This window comes from Nerophis ophidion, linkage group LG01 (genome assembly GCF_033978795.1).
Source record: "Nerophis ophidion isolate RoL-2023_Sa linkage group LG01, RoL_Noph_v1.0, whole genome shotgun sequence".
NCBI classification, from domain to species: Eukaryota; Metazoa; Chordata; class Actinopteri; order Syngnathiformes; family Syngnathidae; genus Nerophis; species Nerophis ophidion.
Window position 1 is genome coordinate 69,816,537 of NC_084611.1, and position 27,387 is coordinate 69,843,923.

At 43.2% G+C, this 27,387-nt stretch overlaps 2 protein-coding genes, 2 long non-coding RNA genes and 9 other non-coding genes across 13 annotated transcripts in view; 10 read left to right on the plus strand and 3 right to left on the minus strand.

Moving 5' to 3' along the window:
* The first annotated feature begins 602 nt into the window (after positions 1–602).
* Positions 603–1,163, plus strand: LOC133538382 (uncharacterized). The gene is made up of 3 exons (XR_009802991.1): positions 603–724; positions 809–874; positions 1,085–1,163. It is a non-coding gene; the product is annotated as an uncharacterized LOC133538382 (long non-coding RNA).
* Positions 1,164–3,723: 2,560 nt separating this feature from the next.
* Positions 3,724–27,387, plus strand: part of LOC133538432 (uncharacterized) — a 139,395-nt gene continuing 115,731 nt past the window's right edge. Inside the window, exon 1 of the long non-coding RNA XR_009803002.1 lies at positions 3,724–3,811. This is a non-coding gene — a long non-coding RNA (uncharacterized LOC133538432). The remainder of the gene's footprint in view (positions 3,812–27,387) is intronic.
* LOC133558434 (uncharacterized) lies at positions 11,290–14,037 on the plus strand. The gene has a single exon (XM_061909820.1). The coding sequence runs from the start codon at positions 12,724–12,726 to the stop codon at positions 13,471–13,473; it is 750 nt and encodes a 249-aa protein (XP_061765804.1). The 5' UTR covers positions 11,290–12,723; the 3' UTR covers positions 13,474–14,037.
* Positions 14,100–17,011, plus strand: LOC133558426 (uncharacterized). Its single transcript, XM_061909814.1, is given in 2 exon segments — positions 14,100–15,096; positions 15,099–17,011. Coding segments are annotated over 2 exon segments (2,526 nt in total). The 5' UTR covers positions 14,100–14,154; the 3' UTR covers positions 16,683–17,011.
* On the plus strand, positions 21,107–21,178 carry trnag-gcc (transfer RNA glycine (anticodon GCC)). Its single transcript has one exon. It is a non-coding gene; the product is annotated as a tRNA-Gly (tRNA).
* On the plus strand, positions 22,008–22,079 carry trnam-cau (transfer RNA methionine (anticodon CAU)). Its single transcript has one exon. It is a non-coding gene; the product is annotated as a tRNA-Met (tRNA).
* trnav-aac (transfer RNA valine (anticodon AAC)) lies at positions 22,518–22,590 on the minus strand. The gene has a single exon. It is a non-coding gene; the product is annotated as a tRNA-Val (tRNA).
* Positions 22,808–22,878, plus strand: trnag-gcc (transfer RNA glycine (anticodon GCC)). The gene has a single exon. It is a non-coding gene; the product is annotated as a tRNA-Gly (tRNA).
* Positions 23,100–23,173, plus strand: trnan-guu (transfer RNA asparagine (anticodon GUU)). The gene has a single exon. It is a non-coding gene; the product is annotated as a tRNA-Asn (tRNA).
* Positions 24,215–24,287, minus strand: trnav-cac (transfer RNA valine (anticodon CAC)). The gene has a single exon. It is a non-coding gene; the product is annotated as a tRNA-Val (tRNA).
* On the plus strand, positions 24,504–24,574 carry trnag-gcc (transfer RNA glycine (anticodon GCC)). The gene has a single exon. It is a non-coding gene; the product is annotated as a tRNA-Gly (tRNA).
* On the minus strand, positions 25,914–25,986 carry trnav-cac (transfer RNA valine (anticodon CAC)). The gene has a single exon. It is a non-coding gene; the product is annotated as a tRNA-Val (tRNA).
* trnag-gcc (transfer RNA glycine (anticodon GCC)) lies at positions 26,204–26,274 on the plus strand. The gene has a single exon. It is a non-coding gene; the product is annotated as a tRNA-Gly (tRNA).

A 27,387-nucleotide genomic window follows, 5' to 3' on the forward strand; every position in this document is an offset into this window, starting at 1 on the left:
CTTATTACTCAATTGGAAAAAAAGTTATGAGCGTAAAGCTTGTTACTCCTTTGTTGCATTCATGCAAAATGAACACAACTCGTAATTTTCAGAACAAGGAAATCGTAACATTTTTAAGAATTGTGGTTGAAATAGAAAATATGTTTTTGAAAAGGGGTTTTATGTTCTAATAAAAGGTTAATGAATACATCATGTTTCATGGTTTGATATTGTTCATCTTCTGCAGATGTGAAAGAGGCATTTGCAGGAAAGAAGGCCCATGTCCTTCTTTCAAAGATTGGAAATTATAATTTGTATTATTGGGACATCGAGAAGGTTGGTCCCAACCAGGAGCTTGAGAGCGAGGTATTATGCTGTAATTTTTGTCTGATGCCTTTACATCACTTCACATACAGTATTTCTGGACTATACACATTCTAATTAAGATTTTTATCTATTTATAAAGTTAATAATACATAAATTCCAATTTGGTGACCGGCAAAATTAGTTGATAACTGATCCTCCATACTGAATATATGTAGCATTTACACACAGAGTCAGTCAACATATGGAACTGCATGTATCATGCACAATGAATTTATTTTTTCATCTTTCATAGGTAATCAATGCCTACCTCACCTTTCTTGTGAGGAAATATAATAAAATAAGTCCAGAAAAGGCTGGTGTCATCGACAGTTTTTGCATGACGGCAATTTGGCAAGGGAAACAACAAAGACTCCGAAAAGTATGTATATAGGAGACTGTTACGCACATGGAATTTGTTTCTTTGATTATGCAATACATTTTCATTAGGTCCTCTTATTTACAGCTCGATCCAATGGCATTCTCCATCCTTTTGGGAATAATTAATGAATAAAACCACTGGATGTTGACGGTGAGATGAGAAGTACTGAGCAAATCTTGCTTCTATAAGATCATTATTAGTGGTTTTGAAGGCCCTATATACTTTCAAGGGTTGAACTCCCTTTCAAATGCCAATTCTGAAGTTGAAAATTTTTCATGTACCCTTTCAATCTTACACATAAATCTGTCCAATAGTAGGTTTGTGCCTCACTTATCTTGTTTCCATGTTAAAAATACAAAGGTCATCTACCCACACGAGAAGAGATGCTTTTTTTGGATCCATTGGGGGAATCACAAAGGAACATCAAGAGATGCCTGGGGTCAACAAGGTATTTTTTTCCATTAAAGGATGATGTCTGATACATAGTACTTGCACTATAACGTCAGACAAAAGGCAGCTCTAAGAGCTGCTAAATGATTGATTGATACTCTTATTGGTCAATTGTATGGGGTATGTAACATATTTCGTACAATTGACCACTAAATGGTAACACCCGAATAAGTTTTTCAACTTGTTTAAGTCGGGGTCCATGTTAATCAATTCATGACAATGGTGCAATAGTTTAATAGTTGTTTACAAATAATATTTCTATCACTAAGGGCCTTTATGCGAAACAAAGGCTGCAACGTGACAAGGTGGGCATGCAGCACCCTGGCCCATGCACGCCAGCAAGATGGCACATCATGTGGTGTCCTGGCCTTAAAAGTAAGTGTACTGTACACTACTGAAACAATGTGGACAACCTCAAGGCCATTACCTTTTTTCATAAGAGAAATCCATGACTTGGTTTCTTACATGTTTGTGATATGTACCATTAAGTAGCCCAAAAATGATATATATAAACTTGAGGTGCACCACCAAAAATGGAGTGATGGTTTAATAACTTATAAACGCATGCTTACCTTAGCTAAAGCTGAATATTACTCAAATCTCATCCACCATAATAAAAACGATCCTAAATTTTTGTCTAGTAGGGTAGCATCGCTAACCCAACAAGGGACCCCTTCCAGTAGCTCCACCCTGATGACTAGCTGATGACTGTATGCAATTATTTCATAAGAAAATTGAAGTCATTAGAAAGGAGATTAAAGACAATGCATCCCAGCTACAACTGGGTTCTATAGAAGCATTTAAGTCTCACCTTAAAACTCATTTGTATAGTCTAGCCTTTAAATAGACTCCCTTTTTAGACCAGTTGATCCGCCGTTTCTTTTCTTTTTCTCCTATGTCCCACTCTCGACTGTGGAGGGGGTCCGGTCCGATCCAGTGGCCATGTACTGCTTGCCTGTGTATCGGCTGGGGACATCTCTGCCCTGCTGATCCGCCTCCGCTTGGGATGGTTTCCTGCTGGCTCCGCTGTGAACGGGACTCTCGCTGCTGTGTTGGATCCGCTTTGGACTGGACTCTCGCGACTGTGTTGGATCCATTATGGATTGAACTTTTACACTATCATGTTAGACCCGCTCGACATCCATTGTTTTCCTCCTCTCCAAGGTTCTCATAGTCATCATTGTCACCGACGTCCCACTGGGTCATTATTGTCACCGATGTCCCACTGGGTGTGAGTTTTCCTTGCCCTTATGTGGGCCTACCGAGGATGTCGTAGTGGTTTGTGCAGGCCTTTGAGACACGAGTGATTTGGGCTATATAAGTAAACATTGATTGATTGATTGATTGATTGATTAACACAGATACGACTGTATATACGGTGGATACTGCCCTCCAAAATATTTTCTCTCGAGTCGGGACCCAGGATGGACCGCTCGGCTGTGTATCGGCTGGGGACATCTCTGCGCTGCTTATCCGCCTCCGCTTGGGATGGTTTCCTGCTGGCTCCGCTGTGAACGGGACTCTCGCTGCTGTGTTGGATCCGCTTTGGACTGGACTCTCGCGGCTGTGTTGGATCCACTATGGTCCCCATCTTGCTAATTTATGTATTCATCATAAGATGCTTCAATAAATCAATCAATGTTTATTTATATAGCCCTAAATCACAAATGTCTCAAAGGACTGTACAAACCACTACGACTACGACATCCTCGGAAGAACCCACATAAGGGCAAGGAAAACTCACACCCAGTGGGACGTCGGTGACAATGATGACTATGAGAACCTTGGAGAGGACCACATATGTGGGCAACCCCCCCCTCTAGAGGACCGAAAGCAATGGATGTCGAGCGGGTCTAACATGATACTGTGAGAGTTCAATCAATAGTGGATCCAACACAGCCGCAAAAGTTCAGTTCAAACCGATGCTTATACCCTAACCTATGTTGTTTTTAGTTTGCAGAGGAAATATTGAAAGGGCAGCAAATAAACATCAAGACGAATCCTACGGCCGTGAACAAGATGAGGCTTGATAGTGCCACTGTCCTCCTCCGAGAAACAGGTGCATTTTATTTTTAACAGATCAATATTAATTACTTCATGTTTGAGCTGTTTTAAACCTGTGCAATTCAGTTGAAATTACAGGGAAGGCGGTAAATCATTAAAATGAGGTTTTGCCACTAACATTGATGGCACAGATTAAATCAAATAATCAGGACAGCGTAATACAATTACATATTACTGGAGTTTATTTTAATTTCAGCAAGATATTTGAAGAAATTCAAGAGTGAATATTGATGCATACTCTTTTTTGGAACAGATGATCTCAGCAAGTTCTGTCACAGCTGTGGGATGGAGGAGAGCAATAACCCTAATTGGGTACGTTTTTACTGTGCAATACAGTCAGGCTGTGAAATAGCAGGGCGTAAATAACATAATGTTTGTACTAAAAAAGTAACAGTGATAATGATGAATTATTAAAATCCGGAATTTATATACATTTAATTTAATGGCCCAACTTTTCTCCCTCCTCACCTCCGTCCTCCTCCTCTGATCCGCTGTGACATCTGTGACAGGTGGTTTCACCACGAGTGTGTCCTGAGGCCAGATCTTGATGGGGATTACCTGTGCCCGGCATGTGTATGATGATTGTCTTTGTGTTCACTTCATTTGACGTTTGACTTTGTGTGACTTTATGTTCACTTCATTTGTGTGACTTTGTGTTCACTTCATTTTTGTGACTTTGTGTTCACTTCATTTGACGTTTGACTTTGAATATTTTATAAATAATAAATGGGTTGTACTTGTATAGCGCTTTTCTACCTTCGAGGTACTCAAAGCACTTTGACACTACTTCCACATTTACCCATTCACACACACATTCACACACTGATGGAGGGAGTTGCCATGCAAGGCGCCAACCTGCACCCATCAGGAGCAAGGGTGAAGTGTCTTGCTCAGGACACAACGGACGTGACGAGGTTGGTACTAGGTGGGATTTGAACCAGGGACCCTCGGGTTGCGCACGGCCACTCTCCCACTGCGCCACGCCGTCCCCATATATATAAATTATTTAACTATGTGTGGATTTTGTGTGGATTTTGTTAGACTTAAACTTAGACAAACTTTAATGATCCACAAGGGAAATTGTTATTTGTTTGTATCAAAAAAAAATTGCATTATACCTTGTTTGATAAGAAATTATATTTTTTCTCCTCTGATCTGACAAAAAACTATTTAATTACAAGACTGGTTTCAGATTATATTATAGTAATACCGATGTATTTATTATGTTTATAATATATAAATAATATATATATATATATATATATATATATATATATAAATCACTTAGATTTATATCGCGCTTTTATAAACACTCAAAGCGCTCACAGAGAAGTGGGACCCAACATTCATTCACAACTGGTGGTGGTAAGCTACATCAGTAGCCACAGCTGCCCTGGGGTAGACTGACGGAAGTGTGGCTGCCAGTTTGCGCCTACGGCCCCTCCGACCACCACTAATCATTCATTCATCATTCATTCACCAGTGTGAGCGGCACCTGGGGCAAGGGGGAATTGTCCTGCCCAAGGCAGTGATTTTTTTTCAATGTCAATAGGTGGGAAGCGAACCTGAAACTCTCAGGTTTCTGGCCGGCCGCTCTACCCACTACGCCATGCCGCGCCTATATATGTATATATTACACACAAACATTGTTGTATATATACATATAAATATGTATACATATATATATATATATATGTATATATATCACGATGTGTGTGTAGTGTATATATATATATATATATATATATATATATATATATATATATACTGTATATTACCAAATAAACGCCTCTTCCTAATAATGACCCATGTATAGCGATACACTACAACTGACTGGAAGTGGGGGAAAAGCTGGGAAAGTAGGCAAAAGTCCTCAAAGTTTTAAAAAATCAATCACACAAGTCCCGCAGCTGGCCACCCGAGTCAAGGGATGCCCAGCATGTCCATAGCGCACACCGCAAAGTCACACTGGAAGTGGGGGGGTAAGTTGGGAAAGTAGGCAAAAGTCCTCAAAATGTTCAAAAATCTTACCTGGGATGGATTCCCACAAGTCCCCCATGTCCGAAAAATTCAAAAAATGAATAAAAATCCAGGGGCCGGATTTTGGATGCCGGCGGGCCGCTTTCGGCGCGTGCCTTAGTTTGGAGACCGATTTCAAAAATTGTCTCCAGCCGTGTATTGTTTTCCTCTGAGTTTATAGAGACTAAATCCAGGAAAAAATTGGCATTATAAACAAAGGGAGAGAGTTTAGAAGGGAAAAACATGCATTTTCCGGCAGGTGGGCTGTTGGTGCTGCCTGAAAAAGCACCCCCCCTAACTCCGCCTGTGGAGGTCCAATCATCACATGGTTTTCACACTATACAGGGGGCGTAAGGATGAGTTACTAGGGTGAGTTTCATGTCTCTGCTACCATCCTAGCCAGGGATAGATAGGGGGTGCATTTTCCGGCAGGTGGGCTGTTGGTGCTGCCTGTGGAGGTCCAATCATCACATGGTTTTCACAGTATACAGGGGGGGTAAGGATGAGTTACTAGGGTGAGTTTCATGTCTCTACAACCATCCTAGCCAGAGATAGATAGGGGGTGCATTTTCCGGCAGGTGGGCTGTTGGTGCTGCCTGAAAAAGCACCCCCCCCCCCCTAACTCCGCCTGTGGAGGTCCAATCATCACATGGTTTTCACAGTATGCAAGGGGGGTAAGGATGAGTCATAATGAGTGTACAAAGCCTCCTGTCTGAGAGTTCAGAGTGGAGCAAACATGCAGGAAATGTCCTGACCTCAATTTGGCTCTTTGTGCCAAACACTGCACTAACAGGAAACAGATGTTTGAGCAATAACGAACTTAACAGGAAACAGATGCTTGAGCAACAACCAACTTAACAGGAGACCAAGAGTGGTTCCTAGACACGAGACACATAGCAACTGACGTCAGTCAGTAGACTGACCAATCAGATAACTACTGGCACAGGGTATATAGCTGCTGTACAACAAACTCTCAGACAGATCGCTTTGGGTTTTCCTGGTACTACTGTTCAAGTGTACTATACGATCTCCGCTCTCTGCAGACTGCGTTAAATAAAATACTTCTACTCGACTCAACTCCTGCCTCCTCGAATAATTTTCCTGCTCCCGGCCTGGGTGAGACGGCACTGAAAGTGCGTCTCAACAATTTGGGGGCTCGTCCCGGAATCGAGGGAGTTGTGAGGAGAACATTGAGAGGACCATTCGGACCTAAAAATTTTCCTCATGGACAAAGGACAAAGACACTAGCCGGCACTTACAAATAAGGTAAGCAGAAACCTGTTAAAACAAATTCTGCATATTGGAAACTACTAAAATAGTGTCCTGTCCTATGTACTTGTAAGAAAACATAAAAAATAAAAGAGTCAGTAGAAGTGTAAATAACTTCGATACAGGAGGAATACACAGTAACCTCGAGAGTGGCGTAACTCCACCTGAGATCCGACGGGGTCCAGGAGCGGTTAGTACCGCGGCTGGGTTAGAGTCCCGGGGGTTGAGGTCTCTAAATTCTAGTTGTTGTTACGATATGAAAACTCCAAAAACGTTTGGGAAAATAGGTTTACAAACCTTGGAGAGATTGAAATATCACTGTATAAAACTCCTCAAAACAACAAAATAGGTTGTTTTACGTGGGAAAAATGAGGGGAGAAGAAAAAATACAGTCGAAGGAAACTGCAGTTTAAAACAGAGTAGTCTTTCGATAACACAACTTTAAGCTAAAGAAAATACTGTGTGGGTATCGAATGTGTATGTGACACTAACTTTGTGTGTGTATTTTAAGTATTCAATCAATCAATCAATCAATGTTTACTTATATAGCCCTAAATCACTAGTGTCTCAAAGGGCTGCACAAACCACTACAACATCCTCGGTAGGCCCACATAAGGGCAAGGAAAACTCACACCCAGTGGGACATCGGTGACAATAATGACCCAGAGGGACGTCGGTGACAATGATGACTATGAGAACCTTGGAGAGGAGGAAAGCAATGGATGTCGAGCGGGTCTAACATGATACTGTGAAAGTTCAATCCATAATGGATCCAACACAGTCGCGAGAGTCCAGTCCAAAGCGGATCCAACACAGCAGCGAGAGTCCCGTTCACAGCGGAGCCAGCAGGAAACCATCCCAAGCGGAGGCGGATCAGCAGCGCAGAGATGTCCCCAGCCGATACACAGGCAAGCAGTACATGGCCACTGGATCGGACCGGACCCCCTCCACAGTCAAGAGTGGGACATAGGAGAAAAAGAAAAGAAACGGCAGATCAACTGGTCTAAAAAGGGAGTCTATTTAAAGGCTAGAGTATACAAATGAGTTTTAAGGTGAGACTTAAATGCTTGTACTGAGGTGGCATCTCGAACTGTTACCGGGAGGGCATTCCAGAGTACCGGAGCCCGAACGGAAAACGCTCTATAGCCCGCAGACTTTTTTTGGGCTTTGGGAATCACTAATAAGCCGGAGTCCTTTGGACGCAGATTTCTTGCCAGGACATATGGTACAATACAATCGGCAAGATAGGATGGAGCTAGACCGTGTAGTATTTTATACGTAAGTAGTAAAACCTTAAAGTCACATCTTAAGTGCACAGGAAGCCAGTGGAGGTGAGCCAGTACAGGCGTAATGTGATCAAACTTTCTTGTTCTTGTCAAAAGTCTAGCAGCCGCATTTTGTACCAACTGTAATCTTTTAATGCTAGACATGGGGGAGACCCGAAAATAATACGTTACAGTAGTCGAGGCGAGACGTAACAAACGCATGGATAATGATCCCAGCATCTTTAGTGGACAGAATGGAGCGAATTTTAGCGATATTACGGAGATGAAAGAAGGCCGTTTTAGTAACGCTTTTAATGTGTGACTCAAAGGAGAGAGTTGGGTCAAAGATAATACCCAGATTCTTTACCGTGTCGCCTTGTTTAATTGTTTGGTTGTCAAATGTTAGAGTTGTATTATTAAATAGAGTTCGGTGTCTAGCAGGACCAATAATCAGCATTTCCGTTTTTTTGGCGTTGAGTTGCAAAAAGTTAGCGGACATCCATTGTTTAATTTCATTAAGACACGCCTCCAGCTGACTACAATCCGGCGTGTTGGTCAGCTTTAGGGGCATGTAGAGTTGGGTGTCATCAGCATAACAGTGAAAGCTAACACCGTATTTGCGTATGATGTCACCCAGCGGCAGAATGTAGATGCTGAAGAGTGCAGGGCCAAGGACCGAACCCTGGGGAACTCCACACGTTACCCTAACGTAGTCCGAGGTCACATTGTTATGGGAGACACACTGCATCCTATCAGTAAGATAAGAGTTAAACCAAGACAGGGCTAAGTCTGACATACAAATTTGTGTTTTGACACGTTCTAATAAAATATTATGATCGACGGTATCGAAAGCAGCGCTAAGCTCGAGGAGCAGCAACATAGATGACGCATCAGAATCCATCGTTAGCAATAGATCATTAGTCATTTTTGCGAGGGCTGTCTCCGTGGAGTGATTTGCCCTGAAACCGGATTGAAATGTTTCACATAGATTGTTAGACGCTAAGTGTTCATTTAACTGCTCCGCAACAATTTTTTCGAGGATTTTTGAAATTAAGGGAAGGTGAGACACCGGTCGGTAGTTTACCATGAGGTCAGGATCGAGGTTAGGTCTTTTAAGAAGAGGATGAATAACCGCTTTTTTGAATGCTAGGGGAACAGTGCCCGAGGAAAGTGATAAGTTTATAATATTTAGCACTGATGGACCTAATAATACAAAGAGCTCCTTGATCAGTTTCCCAGGAAGTGGGTCAAGTAAACATGTTGTTTGTTTTATTCCATTTACACGTTGTAACAATTCCTCTAATGTTATTTCCTCAAAACGAGAGAAACTATTTTGGAGGGCAGTATCCGCCGTATATACCATCGTATCAGTGTTAATAGAACCCCGTTGTAGCTGGGACGCTTTGTCTTTAATCTCCTTTCTAATGACTTGAATTTTCTTACTAAAGAATTGCATAAAGTCATCAGCTGAGTGGGTGGAGCTACTGGAGGGGGTCCCTTGTTGGGTTAGCGATGCTACCGTACTAAACAAAAATTTAGGATCGTTTTTATTACGGTGGATGAGATTTGAGTAATATTTAGCTTTAGCTAAGGTAAGCATGCGTTTATAAGTTATTAAACCATCACTCCATGCTTGATGGTGCACCTCAAGTTTAGTCGTGCGCCATTTGCGTTCCAGCTTTCTACATAATAATTTCTGAGCTCTAGTTTCTTCTGTAAACCACGGGGTACGCTTTTTTGGAGCCTTTTTTAACTTTAGCGGTGCTATGTTATCAATGGTTTCGCGCAGGGCGTCGTTAAAGTTGTTAGTGAGGTTATCAATAGAGCCCACATATTTTGGGAATGGTGCCATTACCGAGGGCAGTAGGTCAGCAAGAGTTGTCGTTGTGGCCGTATTAATGTTGCGGCTGCTATAGTAGTTATTATTATTATTAGTTTGACGAACATGTGTCTGAACCTCGAATTTTATAAGGTAATGATCGGACAATACTTTAGTATACGGGAGTATCCTAACTTTGGAAACGGTGATACCCCTGACAAGCACTAGGTCTATCGTATTACAGTTGCGATGCGTGGGTTCGTTTATTATTTGTGTGAGACCACAGCTATCAATTATAGTCTGGAGCGCTACGCACGGTGGGTCCGATGGGGTATTCATATGGATATTAAAGTCCCCCATTATGATTATGTTATCGGCGTGTGTCATTAGATCAGCAACGAACTCTGAGAATTCATTGATAAAGTCCGAATAGGGCCCTGGGGGGCGGTAGATAACAGCCATGTGTAGAGGGAGCGGTGTGACAGACTTCATAGTAAGCACTTCAAACGATTTATATTTATCATTTATGTTAGGACTAAGGTTAAAGTTTTCATTGAATATTAGTGCAATATGCGCATGTGTAAAGTTAGGAGGACATGCCTCATGTAGCGCAAAAAAGTCGTTTGGTTTAAGCCAGGTTTCGCTGAGACCGATGACGTTAAGATTGTTGTCTCTGATGATATCATTAACTAACAACGTTTTGGGAGACAATGATCTTATGTTTAAAAAACCTATATTATAGGTAGTGGGCTGTTTTAGGGAATTTTTGATCAAATTGTCCGTAGTAGCAATATTAATAATGTTGTGTTTATTATGCCCAGTGCATTTAGTATAATTGCGACCATATCTAGGAATTGATACGACGGGAATTTTCCGGTTGTTTGATTGTTGCTTTGATAAACTGCACGCATCATGGTTAGCCACCTCAGTAACGGGGATTTTCCGATTGTTTGTTTGTTGCTTTGATAAACTGCACGCATCATAGTAAGCCACCTCGGTAAAACACATGTCCAACTCTGAAACACTCAAAGCAGAAAAAACTTGTTCTAGTTTAACTGACTCCTTACCCAGACCAGTAGTCTCGCATCTTCCATTTAAATGCGGCTGCAGGATGGAGGGAAGTGGTGTTCTGTGGGGATTAGCCTTCTGCTTTGTTTGTAGCCCCGCTCGACATCCGCGTTTCCGATCACACCGCTGGCGTCTGCTCCGTAGACGGCCCCCGCTGCTACTAGACTCCCCTGCTTCACAGGCCGCTGGATGTAGCCGCCGAATTATTCCCATGCTAGTTAGCACGTCGAACAAGCACGCGTCCATCAGTCCAAAACGGCCCGATATGTCCACATCCAGAAGTGTCTGGCGGTCGTACGTGATCACGGAGTGACCACGATGTGAGCCAGCCATAAAGTTTGTTGAATTGTCCGGTATTTCTGCCAAATGTTCCATCTTTAGCAGGAGCTCCGCCATGTCGCAGCCCGTCCGGGCGCCGCCATCTTGGATGTGTTGTTGAGGTAAGAAGGGAAGTGGGGAGAATAAGACTCTGAGTAAATCGTTGTGTGAATACTCATTGTGTGCTGGGTCTGCGGCTGATGAACTGACGGGATACATAACGGTGCCAATGAACGTCGTTCATTCACTACAGTTTAGGGCGGTGTGGGCGGTGAAAACCGTCCATATCTGACCAACAGACCCGCAGCGAGGGCTAAACCACCCAGTTGATAAGCGAGACATCTTATCTTTGGAGTAAACGCTGTGGTTCTTGTGATAGGACACCCAGTGGGAGACCGGACCGACCTTTAGGGCCGGCCTAGAAGCTTGTCTTTCAGAGAACCGCAGTGGGCTAACACAGCTATCTCCGGGAAGATTGTTGTCGCAATAAAACTGTGGAGCTCAGAGTCTAGTTAAAAAATGGAAGGAGAGTTTGATAGAGAAATAGATGATGATGGATGGGGCCCGGTCAGCCCATATGTCACCCTATTGACCCAAATTGGATCCACAGCTAATGCCCTAGCTGCCACATCAAAGCCAACAGATAAAGAGAAGAAAGTAACAAAAGCAAAACAAAAATTAGAACAACTTATTCAGGACATGGGGAAAACATTGGAACATATAGGGCCCTTAGGACAATTGATACTTGATAAGATGAACACAGCAGCTATAAAGAGAGATGAAGCGGAAGAGCAGGGAAAGATTGCAGGTTTGTTGCAGAAGTCCAGTTGGAGGAAAAAGGAGTGCGACTGGGAGAAGGAGCGACGGGAGTGGGCTGAACTGTTGATCTGCTGGCAAAGCACCAAACATCTGCACCAAAAGGAGCTTCACTCCAAATCGGTAACTGCACCTCATGTCCCCACATGTCCTCCACCCTATGCGCCTCCAAACCACGGCATGTATCCCACATTTTACATTGAAAAAGGCACACTGAACATTGATCCGCCTGGCGGTCACATAACCGACAAAGAATGTAGCTCGGACCAACTCTCGCTGCGCTCCATTAAATCCTCTACACCTGCGATGATCTCACTGCCGTTTCCACCGGCGCCTCCCTTATCAGCTGTACGTAAATCACCTCAACCTATTGTAGTAACTGAGTCCGAGGAGGTTGGGTACACTGAATTTATGGATAGACAACTCAGAGAGAGATTTAAAGAAAAACAAGAAAGGTTTTCACAAGCAGTTACTAAGGGTTGATATGATGCAGCTGCGCTTCTGGGTGAGCCGTGAGATAAGAGTTGTCTTAGAAACAAGGGCATCTTTGAGCGTGTTCCGCCTTATCTCTTGGAATGTGCGTTCGCGCACACAAATAGGTGTGTGTGTGTGTGTGTGTGTGTGTCACATTGATAGTTTTAGACGAATGAGAATAAACACATGCCCTTATTTTGTAGAATATCACACACGACAGGAAGTCAGAATACACAACTAACTGATAGACACAAACGATAGTCTCATTAATTTATAGATAAGCCAACACTTGTGCAGTTCAAAGGATTCTTAGATAATCTTTAGTTGATTTAGAAAAGCTACTTAAATAAACATAAAATAATGCGTATAAATCGTTGAAATAGGGGTATTGGTTAACATTTAATGGGACAATTGATGTTGTGGTTTCAAAACGTGATATGTATTATTGGGCTGAGCAGGATGACGATGATAAGACGGATGACAGAGTAACAAGGAAACGACTCCTTAAAAGTCAAAAGAACCGAAAGGACAAAAATCAGCTAAAGTATATTCAGCAGTGGGTGACCTTCCTTTTGAGTTCCAGCAGGCGGAGAAAAGAATCCGCAACAGATAAGAGACCAGACAGATGGACTCGGATGGTGGACAACGCGATGCTTCAAGGTCAATCCGGGTTGGAAACTGTTTCGCCTGTGCCCACAGCTGGACGCCCAGAAGGGGATACAAACAGACCTCTGCTGGACATAAGTGTCAATGGACAATGTTATCAGTTCGTGATTGACACTGGTGCCACCCACTCATTTCTGAATGCAAAGGTGCCAAAGAAACTGTGTGCTTCCCTTCTGAAGGTCAAAGGCTTCGCTGAGGTCACAAGAAGGTTACCTGTCACCAAACCGCTTCCGGTTCAAATTGCTGGACACACACTGAAGCACCCCTTCGTGGTCGACCTGAACACACCGTGCCTGCTTGGTAATGACCTGCTTTACAAACTGTGCCCTGACATTCAATATCGCACAGAAGGGACCTTCCTGGTGTTACCTGACGGTACAACCACCAAGCTGCGGCACCACTATCAAGGCACCTCCATGAGCATGGGCTCATACCACAGCCTGGAGCACCAAACATGGCTGGCGTCTACTGAGTACCCCAACTCCTGCTGCAACTGTTCTATCAGTGAAAACCCTGGCTGACTGAGCTGTTTCCGTGTGCACCACCACCCGACCCGCCATTTGTTATGATCACAAGTAGACGACATATCAGGAGGCCTTTGACTCCTTTTTATATATATATGTTGGAACTCAAGGTGTGGCTACTCACGTTGACATATCTGTGCAACAACTAGCATGGTGTAAGATAGACACCAATGCAGTCCCACATTGTTCCCTTGCTCTCTGTCCCCCCCTACGGAAACTAAAGACTTAGGTCCAATGATGAAACCACACAAATACCACATTATTAATTGTTTCAGTTGTCTGTTAAACACATAGCTATGGGCTGCACTTTGGACACTGCGGCTGTAGGCTACAAGGAGCTTGCAGCTACACAACAGCTGAGCTAAAACTACACATGACATTTAAGCATATCAAATAATTATAGTTGCTTATTACATGCACAAAGTAGTCAAGACAGAAGTCTAATAGAAAGTATTCGGTAACAAACGTGTCCGCATCATTCAACTTTCTACAACATGAGCTTGACTTAACGAATTAATGCGGCCACCAGGTGTGGTAGAATGTCAAATTACTATTGCAAAAGCATCCACCATAAGGTTGGTGTTTTTCTAGCATTCGTGTCAACATAAATATAAGTATATTTTGTCGCCTTCACCAGGTTGAATAATTTACTTGACTATCAGCTAAACTTTTTCTTAGATGTTTCTGAAAGTAAAAGTATTACAAACACCTTTGATGTCACTTCTTAAGGCCAGTAAGTCCAAACTACAGGTAGTCCGGAGAGTCGTTTCCTTCTTAGGCAGACAGATCTCACAGGAAGGGTCCGGTTTATCACCAGAACACAGGGACACGATCCTACACCACCCTAAACCCAAAACAGTTAAAGACATGCTTTCTTTCCTTGGGCTTACGGGCTACAGCAGGAATTATGTCGCTAACTACACAGGCCTTACGTCATCCCTTCGGGACCTCGTTCGCGAACAGGGCATGCGAAAACTGTCTGCACAGCTTAATTGGACTACGGAAGCTGAGGCTTCGTTTATATCCCTCAAACAGCAACTTTCCCATGCGGCTGAACTTGCGATCCCCGACTACTCCTCCACCTTCTATCTTGATGTTTCTGGTACATCACACTGTGTCAACGGTGTGCTGTTCCAGAAAAAAGGGGGAGAGAGGAAAATATTGATGTACATCAGTACGATGCTCGACAGCATGGAAAAACGTCACCCAACGTGCACACAACATGTCGGGGGAATAGCAAAAATCATACAAAAAACGGCACACATTGTCATGGACCACCCACTGCACGTTCTAACCACTCACAGCGTCGTGGCATACGTCAATTCTGCAACATTCACGCTCACAGCGCTCAGACAGAGGCGACTAGCGAAAGTACTAGAAGCGCCAAACCTGACATTCACACATGAGGGGGTTAACATGGCAGACCAAATGGGTACAGGTACACCACATCTATGTGCAGACAAGGTTCAGAAAGAGGAAAAAGTCAGACCAGACATACAGGCAGAATCATTTGAGGGAGGAAGAAACTTGTACACAGATGGGTGTTGTTTCCGACATGAAAAACAAGGCCTAATCTCAGCCTATGCTGTAGTGGCGTAAAAACAGTTGTTGCAGACAAAATTAAGGGACCCCAGTCAGCACAGAGAGCAGAAATAATTGCTGTAATCAAAGCGTTGAAAGCAGGAGAGGAACAGGTAATCAACATTTACACTGATTCATCTTATGCAATAGGGGCGGTACACATAGAATTGCCACAATGGCAAAGAACAGGATACCTTACGGCGTCCAACAAACCCATTAAGCATGAGGCAGAGATGAAAGAACTAGCGGAAGCACTGATGTTACCACAAAAGGTAGCCGTAATCAAATGTAAGGGTCATGAAAAAACACACTCGCACACGAAAATAGGAAATGACGCGGCTGATGCAGCTGCGAAAAAAGCAGCCGGATATGTACATAATATGATGATGCTCTGCTCTGACACTGAGACAACCCCAGACACCGATAGGGAACTTGTACATGTAAAAACGGAACAGAGTAAAACTTCACCGGAGGAGAAATCACTATGGCTGGCCAGAGGCTGCACAAAAACCGACGATTTGTGGCGAAGTCCGGATGGCCGGATTGTGCTACCACCTGGAATAAAAAACATAGCACTAACTGAGGCGCACGGAGTGGGACATGTCGGGGCTGCACAGATGCAGAGAAACCTCGAAAATTGGTGGCACCCATTTTTGAAAGATATGTGCAAATATCATGTACATACTTGCCCTGAATGCACCATGTATAATGCACGACCAACAGTCAGACCGCATCCTGGACGTTTCCCTCTCGAGACGAAAACAGGGAAAGAAATCATCATAGATTACACAGATATGGTGAAATCAGTAAAAGGGTACAGGTATATGTGGTTGGTATGTGTGGATGCGTATTCAGGTTGGCCAGAGGTACTCCCTACAAAAAGGGAAGACAGTAAGACAGTGGTGAAGTTTTTGGTAAACCAGTATATCCCCAGACATGGTTTTCCTGAGAAAATCCGATCAGATAATGGTACACATTTCAAAAACCATGATCTGCAAAAGGTTGAAGAAATGCTGGGGTTGAAACACAGGTTTGGTTCGGTCTAACACCCACAATCCCAAGGAAAGGTTGAAAGAATGAACCAAACACTCAAATCTAAATTGGCAAAAATCTGTGCACAGACCAAAATGAATTGGCTATATGCGCTACCCCTTGCCCTCATGTCTGTTCGAAGCTCAATAAACCAAAGTACGGCCTTTACTCCCTTTGAGCTGACCACAGGCAGGAGGTTTCCAGGGCCCCAGTCCAAGCTTATTGGAATCAAAGGTGATGATCAGTCATTAACCCACACGCAGTATTTCCATGCTTTACAAACCCTTGTTGCAGAGTAAGCCAAGCAGGTGGGGGAGAGAAACAAGGAAGACACAGCGACTCCACCAAGCACAGAGTGGGTCCTACTGAAGGTGCTCAAGCGAAAGTGGACCGAACCCAGGTGGACGGGTCCATATCGAGTGACTGAACGCACCTCGCATGCTGTTCGGCTGAACGGCAAGGGAGACACGTGGTTCCACTGGAGCCAGTGTGCAGCGGTGGACGCCCCTGCACGCACGTTGAGAGGGACATGTACCGAGTTACGTGAACAACAACAACGGGAGAAGACCACCAATCAACAAGGGGCAGAATAATCCCCTGGTGGCATCAGGGTGAGGTAGTCTACCCAAAATCCCTGTGGGAGGAGGTGAAATAGCGCTCCTCTCCTACACGTGGTGTGCCAAACCAGCAACCAGATTCGTCGAGGGACCAAGAAGATTGTGACAACCATCGACCTCCTTATTCTCTGTTGGTTTGGGGTACTCATGGTCTTTCTTTGGGCCCTGATACATCTGTCCATCACGGGTACAACTCAAGTTCAAGGTGCCACTAAGTATTAGTACTTAGTCGAATTTTCAAGTAACTGGTGTACATTAATCAATCTTTACAAACGTGCTATTGCTAAAGAGTTGTGTGACCGAGATATTAGAAGGTATAAAACTGTCGAGGGAGTAACCCTACCCCGGACTACATGAGATATAGATTTGCTCGTCACAAAAGAGTTTACTGCTTGCTAATATGTTATACGGTAACTGGAAACCCCTGTTGGGACTCAGCATCCCTTTAGTTGTCATCGTAACGGTCATATTCCTACTCACTACCAGTTTCTGGCCTGGTGCTCCAAAAGTGGGTAACTCACCCTCACACTCAAGACGATCCGGTACCACAGGCGCATTTAGGAAATGTGCTTCCGATAGCCTAGTTTTCTGTTCCCCTGCCAATGACTCTTCTATCATTCTGATACCATATTCGGCCCTCCGATCCTATGGGTTCTCCGGACAAAAATCATACAGTTACTACGCGCTATTAGGTACCGGGTGGAATTGGTTGATTGGAGAAACTGATTATGATTGGAATCAAGACTACGCGGAAGATATGGCAAAAGCTCATAGACGTTCCTTCACAATGTCCAAAACTTCTTCGGGTGTGGCTCTCATGTATAAAACAACCACAAAAACCTGCCTAACCATGACGATATATGAATATGTCTCTGGTCGTGACCCTGTTTGCCAAGTCACCCTTTGCTACGATCCCTCCAAAAAGGCTCACACCCTCTCAAACACTGCTAGCAGCTTATGAGCCCACATCGTCGTCCTAACCGGTAATGATAGTATGAGCCTTGTCAACGATTTCTTCCAGGTCACCACAGGTATCTCAGCCACTAGTAATAATTGGCTGTTGATGGCCAAACAAGCCGCTAATTCCACCAATTCCAGTTGTGTCGTCTGTTTGGGTGCACGCCCTATCCCGAGAGTCGTACCAGCTGCCCTGCCATCCGCCTGCCTTACTGACGTTATGAACCACTCCCGGCCTAAAAAAACAGAATGTGCTGTTTGGGACTCTGTGTTCCCAGTGGTCGCAGTGGCGGCTGAGAAACCTGTGTTCTCTAAACACGTAGCTGGAGGTAACTTTTCGTGCGTATCATTCCAATCGTCCGGACCTAAATTGGGTTCCTTAAACCCGATCTGCTGTACCTCCCATGTCACGGTCCCCTCAGATTTTTCCCCGGTCGCACGAGCTGACATATGGTGGTGGTGCGGGGATGATAAGATTTATGACCGCCTGCCGCGTAATGTATCAGGCCATTGCGCCCTTGTTACCCTCTTATTGCCTGTCCAAATCTATCCTAGCACTGCACAGGACTTAATGGCTAAATTTTATACCTTTATGCCTACACGCTGGGGGGGAAGATCCAAACGCTCTGACAATAACCCATGGTTGCATGCCGACGACCCCACGTACATCAATTCCATAGGTGTCCCACGGGGTGTCCCGGATGAGTACAAAATCACTGATCAAGTTGCCGCGGGCTTTGAATCTGCCCTTTGCTGGTGGTGTACTGTTAATAAAAATGTTGAGCGAATCAATTACATTCATTATAATGTACAGCGCCTAGGTAATCAAACACAAGAAGGTTTCCGAGCAGTCCATGAACAACTTAAAACCACATCCCTTATGACGTTCCAAAACAGAATTGCTATAGATACGCTTCTGGCCGAAAAGGGAGGAGTGTGTGCTATATTTGGTGACCAATGTTGTACCTTCATTCCCAACAACACAGCCCCGGACGGCCGCCTCACCCGAGCCATCGAAGGGTTGCGCACGCTGAATAAAAAAATGAAAGATCACTCGGGTGTTAATACGTCTTTGTGGGATGACTGGATGGAGGTGTTCGGTCGATATAAATCATTGGTGTCGTCCCTATTGATTTCAATAGCAGTTTTCGCATCCATCCTCACCCTCTGTGGGTGTTGTTGCATCCCCTGTATTCGGTCACTTGCTGATCGTCTCATCACCACTGCAATTGAAGGTAAAGCTCCACCACATCAAATGATGCCTTTGTTGCACGTCTCCACTGACCTTACTGACGACGAGGAGGTTGCTGACCCTCCCATTTTCCAAGTTAAATAAAGTCTCATAATGTTCTTCATTATTGCCTGGTTATGCCTTATTGTAACTGGAATTGCTGCAGCCTTTCACCTCGTCATAGGACTTGAGCCAGATGTACTCTAGGTGATGTGTTTACTTGCTTTTTGCTGGATGCTGGTATTTGCTGATGTTTTACATATTATACAATGTTTTGATTTGTGATCTCTTTAATAGAGATCAAAAGGGGGATTAATGAGTGTACAAAGCCTCCTGTCTGAGAGTTCAGAGTGGAGCAAACATGCAGGAAATGTCCTGACCTCAATTTGGCTCAGTGTGCCAAACACTGCACTAACAGGAAACAGATGTTTGAGCAATAACGAACTTAACAGGAAACAGATGCTTGAGCAACAACCAACTTAACAGGAGACCAAGAGTGGTTCCTAGACACGAGACACATAGCAATTGACGTCAGTCAGTAGACTGACCAATCAGATAACTACTGGCACAGGGTATATAGCTGCTGTACAACAAACTCTCAGACAGATCGCTTTGGGTTTCCCTGGTACTACTGTTCAAGTGTACTATACGATCTCCGCTCTCTGCAGACTGCGTTAAATAAAATACTTCTACTCGACTCAACTCCTGCCTCCTCGAATTGTTTTCCTGCTCCCGGCCAGTCACTAGGGTGAGTTTCATGTCTCTACGAGCATCCTAGCCAGAGATAGATAGATTTTCAGGCAGCTGGAATCAACTCTTCACTGAAAATGCACCCCCACCATAACTCCGTTTCTGGTACTTCGGGTACTTTTGGTAAAGTTATTTGTGAATGTTCAGTTTGAACATTCTTAAAACCAAAACAACGATAGGTATCAGATGCATTAATTTATTAATGTATTCATCCATCTACCCATGAGCTTCTTACAGTTAAAGAAAATGTCATGTTTTTAAAATACATGTATTGGATCACGTCGAGTGAAGCAGCAAACATTCGTTCTCCTTGATGTCTCTAAAAAAGTACATATAGAGGCTTACTTTGGTGTATATATTCTTTAATACAATACTTCAATACATTTTCGGGACAGCAAATATTCCTATATTAAATGGTTATTGTTTTCGCCTTATCTGAATGGTGGCGAAATCATTAAAGGCTCACAATTAATCCATCCATTAATATATCCAAAGTAAAGACAATTTGGATTATTTCACCTTGTTATGTACTTTTTTATGCCGAAAGAGGCGATGTACCCACTTGAATGACGACGAAATCATTATATCCAAGGTAAAGACAACTTGGATCATTCACCTTGTTGTGTACCTTTTTCTGCCGAAAGAGGCGATTGAATGACGACAAAATCATTAAAGGCAATGACGGCGAAATCATTAAAGAATCACAATTAATCCATCCATTAATATATCCAAAGTAAATACAACTTGGATTATTCACCTTGTTACGTACATTTTTATGCCGAAAGAGGCGATTTTAGCTGAGTTTAGCTACTTTTCGAGACGGGTTTGATTGATTGATTGATTGATACTTTTATTAGTAGATTGCATAGTACAGTACATATTCCGTAAAATTGACCACTAAATGGTAACACCCAAATAAGTTTTTCAACTTGTTTAAGTCGGGGTCCACGTTAATCAATTCATGGGTGACGCAACCGAGTGATGTAAGCGCGCTCCCGCCAGGGGGTGCATTTTACGGCGGGGGTCTATAATTCGGCACAACACCGGCCAATGCATCTGTTGCTTTTTTTAGATTTTAAATAATATTCATAAGGGACTAAAGCAATGTTTGTGACAACCGCAAGACACAGGCATTCCATTCAGAAGGCATATTGGACTCACCGAAGACTGAAGCAGAGTACTCCAAGTTACTCCCATCCAAAGACAATGACATTGGGCCATCGTAACAAGAGATTTTCTAATAATTGGGGGAGTAATGAATCAAGTTTAGAAGTCAGTCTCTGTGGCGCAATTGGTCAGCGCGCTCGGCTGTTAACTGAGAGGATGGTGTTAGTAGCTGCATTGCATTTCTTGCCTTTTGTGGATGTTGTTATATCCCTTGTGCACGTAGAATGTGTTCCACTTCGTAGCATTTCAAACGCTCTTCCTCTTAACCGAGTTCATGAACAAACGTTGTTATGCAGCCATTGGTGGTTCAGTGGAAGAATTCTCGCTTGCCATGCGGGAGACCCGGGTCCGATTCCCGGCCAATGCATCTGTTGCTTTTTTTAGATTTTAAATAATATTCATAAGGGACAAAAGCGATTTTTGTGACAACCGCAAGACACAGGCATTGCACTCAGAAGGCACATTGGACTCACCGAAGACTGAAGCAGAGTACTCCAAGTTACTCCCATCCAAAGACAATGACATTGGGCCATCGTAACAAGAGATTTTCTAATAATTGGGGGAGTAATGAATCAAAATTAAAAGTCAGTCTCTGCGGCGCAACTGGTCAGCGCGCTCGGCTGTTAACTGAGAGGATAGTTGTTCAAGCCCACCCAGGGACGATGCTTTACCACGAGCACAATTTGAGGGTTTTCTTATACAGCCCGTGTCCTTCTCTAAATTGGCACAAAAGTTTCGAGATAAAACGTGTGCCACGGTTGCAACCGTGCTTGTTTAAAATAGTGATAATCAATGCTCTCCCCTCAAATTGGCTATCCGTTGAGTACAGGGTTATAGGCATCAAGTTGAAATCCATGATGTTCCAGGCGCTGTAGCTGTCAGTCAAGATGCCTGTTTGTTAAACGGGAGATGTTTGGCTGAAATCCTGTCAGTGTCTTGGTGTTTTTTCTGTATCACTTTCTCAGTTTGTTCTCAAACCACGTGAATGTGGGCCTAACTTCTATTCGTTTTGAATGAAATCCCAATGGATCCACAGAGTTTGATGTTTACTACGATTTCTTAATAAGAAATGCCATTTCAAATGTGGACAAAACCAGCACTCAGAAATAAACATGACTTCAGTTGGGTTCCAAATCACTTTGTTACTAGTAGTTTGTTTGGATACTAACCAGAGTAAGCCCTATTAGGTTTAAGACAGCAGAGTGGCGCAGCGGGAGCGTGCTGGGCCCATAACCCAGAGGTCGATGGATCGAAACCATCCTCTGCTAAGTTTTAGGTTTCAGGTGAATCATTGACTGATTCGTGTTTTGAAATAAAGGCGAACACCCATTCAGCCCACAGCTGTCTTCTCTAACTCTTTGGGAATTACATTTATGATTCCTGCTAAGGTGAGAGTTTAAACATCTTATAAGTCAATCTCAACAGTACAGTTACAATCCATCCAATGCCCGGAAAATACAGTGACTTGAATGAATGACAGATTTAATTGGTTTGTGCATGACATTTCCACGGAACCCAGCATTCATGATATTGAAGCCTGAGGTCTGCCTATATGAGAACCCTCTAAATTTGGTGTTGTGTGTGCTCAGCTGAACATGAGCTGATCAGGTATGTTGCAAACTACTTCATGATAAAAACACAGGACCTTGCTATTATTTATTTCCCGGTTTATGTATAAAGGTAAGAAGTAAAGTAAAAAAAAGGCTTGTTTCCACCCTGTTTCGAACAGGGGACCTTTCGCGTGTTAGGCGAATGTGATAACCACTACACCATGGAAACTGCTGCAAGAACTCACCTTTGTCAAGACTTACAAGTTGATATTCGGCCAATGGAAAACATGTGGCTCGCAAGTTTCATTGCTGTTATTAACTGCATTGCATTTCTTGCCTTTTGTGGATGTTGTTATATCCCTTGTGCACGTAGAATGTGTTCCACTTCGTAGCATTTCAAACGCTTTTCCTCTTAACCGAGTTCATGAACAAATGTTGTTATGCAGGCATTGGTGGTTCAGTGGAAGAATTCTCGCTTGCCATGCGGGAGACCCGGGTCCGATTCCCAGCCAATGCATCTGTTGCTTTATTTAGATTTTAAATAATATTCATAAGGGACAAAAGCAATGTTTGTGACAACCGCAAGACACTGGCATTCCACTCAGAAGGCATATTGGACTCACCGGAGACTGAAGTGGAGTACACCAAGTTACTCCCATCCAAAGACAATGACATTGGGCCATCGTAACAAGAGATTCTCTAATAATTGGGGGAGTAATGAATCAAGTTTAGAAGTCAGTCTCTGTGGCGCAATTGGTCAGCGCGCTCGGCTGTTAACTGAGAGGATGGTGGTTCAAGCCCACCCAGGGACGACACTTTGTCACGAGCACAGTTTGAGGGTTTTCTTGTACAACCCGTGTGCTTCTCTATATTGGCACAATTGTTTTGAGATAAAACGTGTGCCACGTTTGCAACCGTGCTTGTTTAAAATACTGATAATCAATGCTCTCCCCTCAAATTGGCTATACGTTGGGTATAGGGTTATAGGCATCAAGTTGAAATCCATGATGTTCCAGGCGCTGTAGCTGTCAGTCAAGATGTCTGTTTGTTAAACGGGAGATGTTTGGCTGAAATCCTGTCAGTGTCTTGGTGTTTTTTCTGTATCACTTTCTCAGTTTTTTCCTAAACCACGTGAATGTGGGCCTAACTTCTATTCGTTTTGAATGAAATCCCAATGGATCCACAGAGTTTGATGTTTACTACAATTTCTTAATAAGAAATGCCATTTTAAATGTGGACAAAACCAGCACTCAGAAATAAACATGACTTCGGTTGGGTTCCAAATCACTTTGTTACTAGTAGTTTGTCTGGATACTAACCAGAGTAAGCCCTATTAGGTTTAAGACAGCAGAGTGGCGCAGCGGGAGCGTGTTGGGCCCATAACCCAGAGGTCGATGGATCGAAACCTTCGTCTGCTAAGGTTTAGGTTTCAGGTGAATCGTTGACTGATTCTTGTATGGAAACAAAGGCCAACACCCGTTCAGCCCACAGCTGTCTTTAACTCTTTGGGAATTAGATTTATGATTCCTGCTAAGGTGAGAGTTTAAACATCTTATAAGTCAATCTCAATAGTACAGTTAAAATCCATCCAACGCCTGGAGAATACAGTGACTTGAATGAATGACAGATTTAACTGGTTTGTGCATGACATTCTCATGGAACCCAGCATTCATGATGTTGAAGCCTGAGGTCTGCCTATATGAGAACCCTCTAAATTTGGTGTTGTGTGTGCTCAGCTGAACATGAGCTGATCAGGTATGTTGCAAACTACTTCATGATAAAAACACAGGACCTTGCTATTATTTATTTCCCGGTTTATGTATAAAGGTAAGAAGTAAAGTCAAAAAAAGGGTTGTTTCCACCCTGTTTCGAACAGGGGACCTTTCGCGTGTGAGGCGAATGTAATACCCACTACACCATGGAAACTGCAGCAAGATACCACCTTTGTCAAGACTTACAAGTTGATATTCGGCCGATGGAAAACATGTGGCTCGCAAGTCTCATTGCTGTTATTAACTGCATTGCATTTCTTGCCTTTTGTGGATGTTGTTATATCCCTTGTGCACGTAGAATGTGTTCCACTTCGTAGCATTTCAAACGCTCTTCCTCTTAACATGTTCATGAACAAACGCTGTTATGCAGGCATTGGTGGTTTAGTGGAAGAATTCTCGCTTGCCATGCGGGAGACCCGGGTCCGATTCCCGGCCAATGCATCTGTTGCTTTATTTGGATTTTAAATAATATTCATAAGGGACAAAAGCAATGTTTGTGACAACCGCAAGACACAGGCATTCCACTCAGAAGGCATATTGGACTCACCAAAGACTGAAGTGGAGTACTCCAAGTTACTCCCATCCAAAGACAATGACATTGGGCCATCCTAACAAGAGATTTTCTAGTAATTGGGGGAGTAATGAATCAAGTTTAGAAGTCAGTCTCCGTGGAGCAATTGGTCAGCGCGCTCGGCTGTTAATTGAGAGGATGGTGGTTCAATCCCACCCAGGGACTACACTTTGCCACGAGCACAGTTTGAGGGTTTTCTTGTACAACCCGTGTGCTTCTCTAAATTGGCACAATTGTTTTGAGATAAAACGTGCGCCACGTTTGCAACCGTGCTTGTTTAAAATAGTGATAATCAATGCTCTCCCCTCAAATTGGCTATACGTTGAGTATAGGGTTATAGGCATCAAGTTGAAATCCATGATGTTCCAGGCGCTGTAGCTGTCAGTCAAGATGCCTGTTTGTTAAACGGGAGATGTTTGGCTGAAATCCTGTCAGTGTCTTGGTGTTTTTTCTGTATCACTTTCTCAGTTTTTTCCTAAACCACGTGAATGTGGGCCTAAATTCTATTCGTTTTGAATGAAATCCCAATGGATCCACAGAGTTTGATATTGACTACAATTTCTTAATAAGAAATGCCATTTTAAATGTGGACAAAACCAGCACTCAGAAATAAACACGACTTCAGTTGGGTTCCAAATCAGTTTGTTACAAGTAGTTTGTCTGGATACTAACCAGAGTAAGCCCTTATAGGCTTAAGACAGCAGAGTGGCGCAGCGGGAGCGTGATGGGCCCTTAACCTAGAGGTCGATGGATTGAAACCATCCTCTGCTAAGGTTTAGGTTTCAGGTGAATCTTTGACTGATTCGTGTATTGAAACAAAGGCCAACACCCATTCAGCCCACAGCTGTCTTCTCTAACTCTTTGGGAATTACATTTATGATTCCTGCTAAGGTGAGAGTTTAAACATCTTATAAGTCAATCTCAATAGTACAGTTACAATCCATCCAACGCCCGGAGAATACAGTGACTTGAATGAATGACAGATTTCACTGGTTTGTGCATGACATTCTCATGGAACCCAGCATTCATGATGTTGAACCCTGAGGTCTGCCTATATGAGAACCCTCTAAATTTGGTGTTGTGTGTGCTCAGCTGAACATGAGCTGATCAGGTATGTTGCAAACTACTTCATGATAAAAACACAGGACCTTGCTATTATTTATTTCCCGGTTTATGTATAAAGGTAAGAAGTAAAGTCAAAAAAAGGCTTGTTTCCACCCTGTTTCGAAAAGGGGACCTTTCGCGTGTGAGGCGAATGTGATAACCACTACACCATGGAAACTGCTGCAAGATACCACCTTTGTCAAGACTTACAAGTTGATATTCGGCCGATGGAAAACATGTGGCTCGCAAGTCTCATTGCTGTTAGTAACTGCATTGCATTTCTTGCCTTTTGTGGATGTTGTTATATCCCTTGTGCACGTAGAATGTGTTTCACTTCGTAGCATTTCAAACGCTCTTCCTCTTAACCGAGTTCATGAACAAACGTTGTTATGCAGGCATTGGTGGTTCAGTGGAAGAATTCTCGCTTGCCATGCGGGAGACCCGGGTCCGATTCCCGGCCAATGCATCTGTTGCTTTTTTTAGATTTTAAATAATATTCATAAGGGACAAAAGCAATGTTTATGACAACTGCAAGACACAGGCATTGCACTCAGAAGGCATATTGGACTCACCAAAGACTGAAGCAGAGTACTCCAAGTTACTCCCATATAAAGACAATGACATTGGGCCATCGTAACAAGAGATTTTCTAATAATTGGGGGAGTAATGAATCAAATTTAAAAGTCAGTCTCTGCGGCGCAATTGGTCAGCGCGCTCGGCTGTTAACTGAGAGGATAGTTGTTCAAGCCCACCCAGGGACGATGCTTTACCACGAGCACAATTTGAGGGTTTTCTTGTACAGCCCGTGTCCTTCTCTAAATTGGCACAATAGTTTCAAGATAAAACGTTTGCCACGGTTGCAACCGTGCTTGTTTAAAATAGTGATAATCAATGCTCTCCCCTCAAATTGGCTATACGTTGAGTATATGGTTATAGGCATCAAGTAGTTGTCAGTCAAGATGCCTGTTTGTTAAACGGGAGATGTTTGGCTGAAATCCTGTCAGTGTCTTGGTGTTTTTTCTGTATCACTTTCTCAGTTTTTTCCTAAACCACGTAAATGTGGGCCTAACTTCTATTCGTTTTGAATGAAATCCCAATGGATCCACAGAGTTTGATGTTTACTACAATTTCTTAATAAGAAATGCCATTTTAAATGTGGACAAAACCAGCACTCAGAAATAAACATGACTTCAGTTGGGTTCCAAATCACTTTGTTACTAGTAGTTTGTCTGGATACGAACCAGAGTAAGCCCTATTAGGTTTAAGACAGCAGAGTGGCGCAGCGGGAGCCTGCTGGGCCCATAACCCAGAGGTCGATGGATCGAAACCATCCTCTGCTAAGGTTTAGGTTTCAGGTGAATCGTTGACTGATTCTAGTATTGAAACAAAGGCCAACACCCATTCAGCCCACAGCTGTCTTCTCTAACTCTTTGGGAATTACATTTATGATTCCTGCTAAGGTGAGAGTTTAAACATCTTATAAGTCAATCTCAATAGTACAGTTAAAATCCATCCAACGCCTGGAGAATACAGTGACTTGAATGAATGACAGATTTCACTGCTTTGTGCATGACATTCT

What these genes read in the sequence shown, in the direction of transcription:
- LOC133558434 (XM_061909820.1), top strand. Translation starts at nt 12,724, where the DNA reads ATGTATTATTGGGCTGAGCAGGATGACGATGATAAGACGGATGACAGA.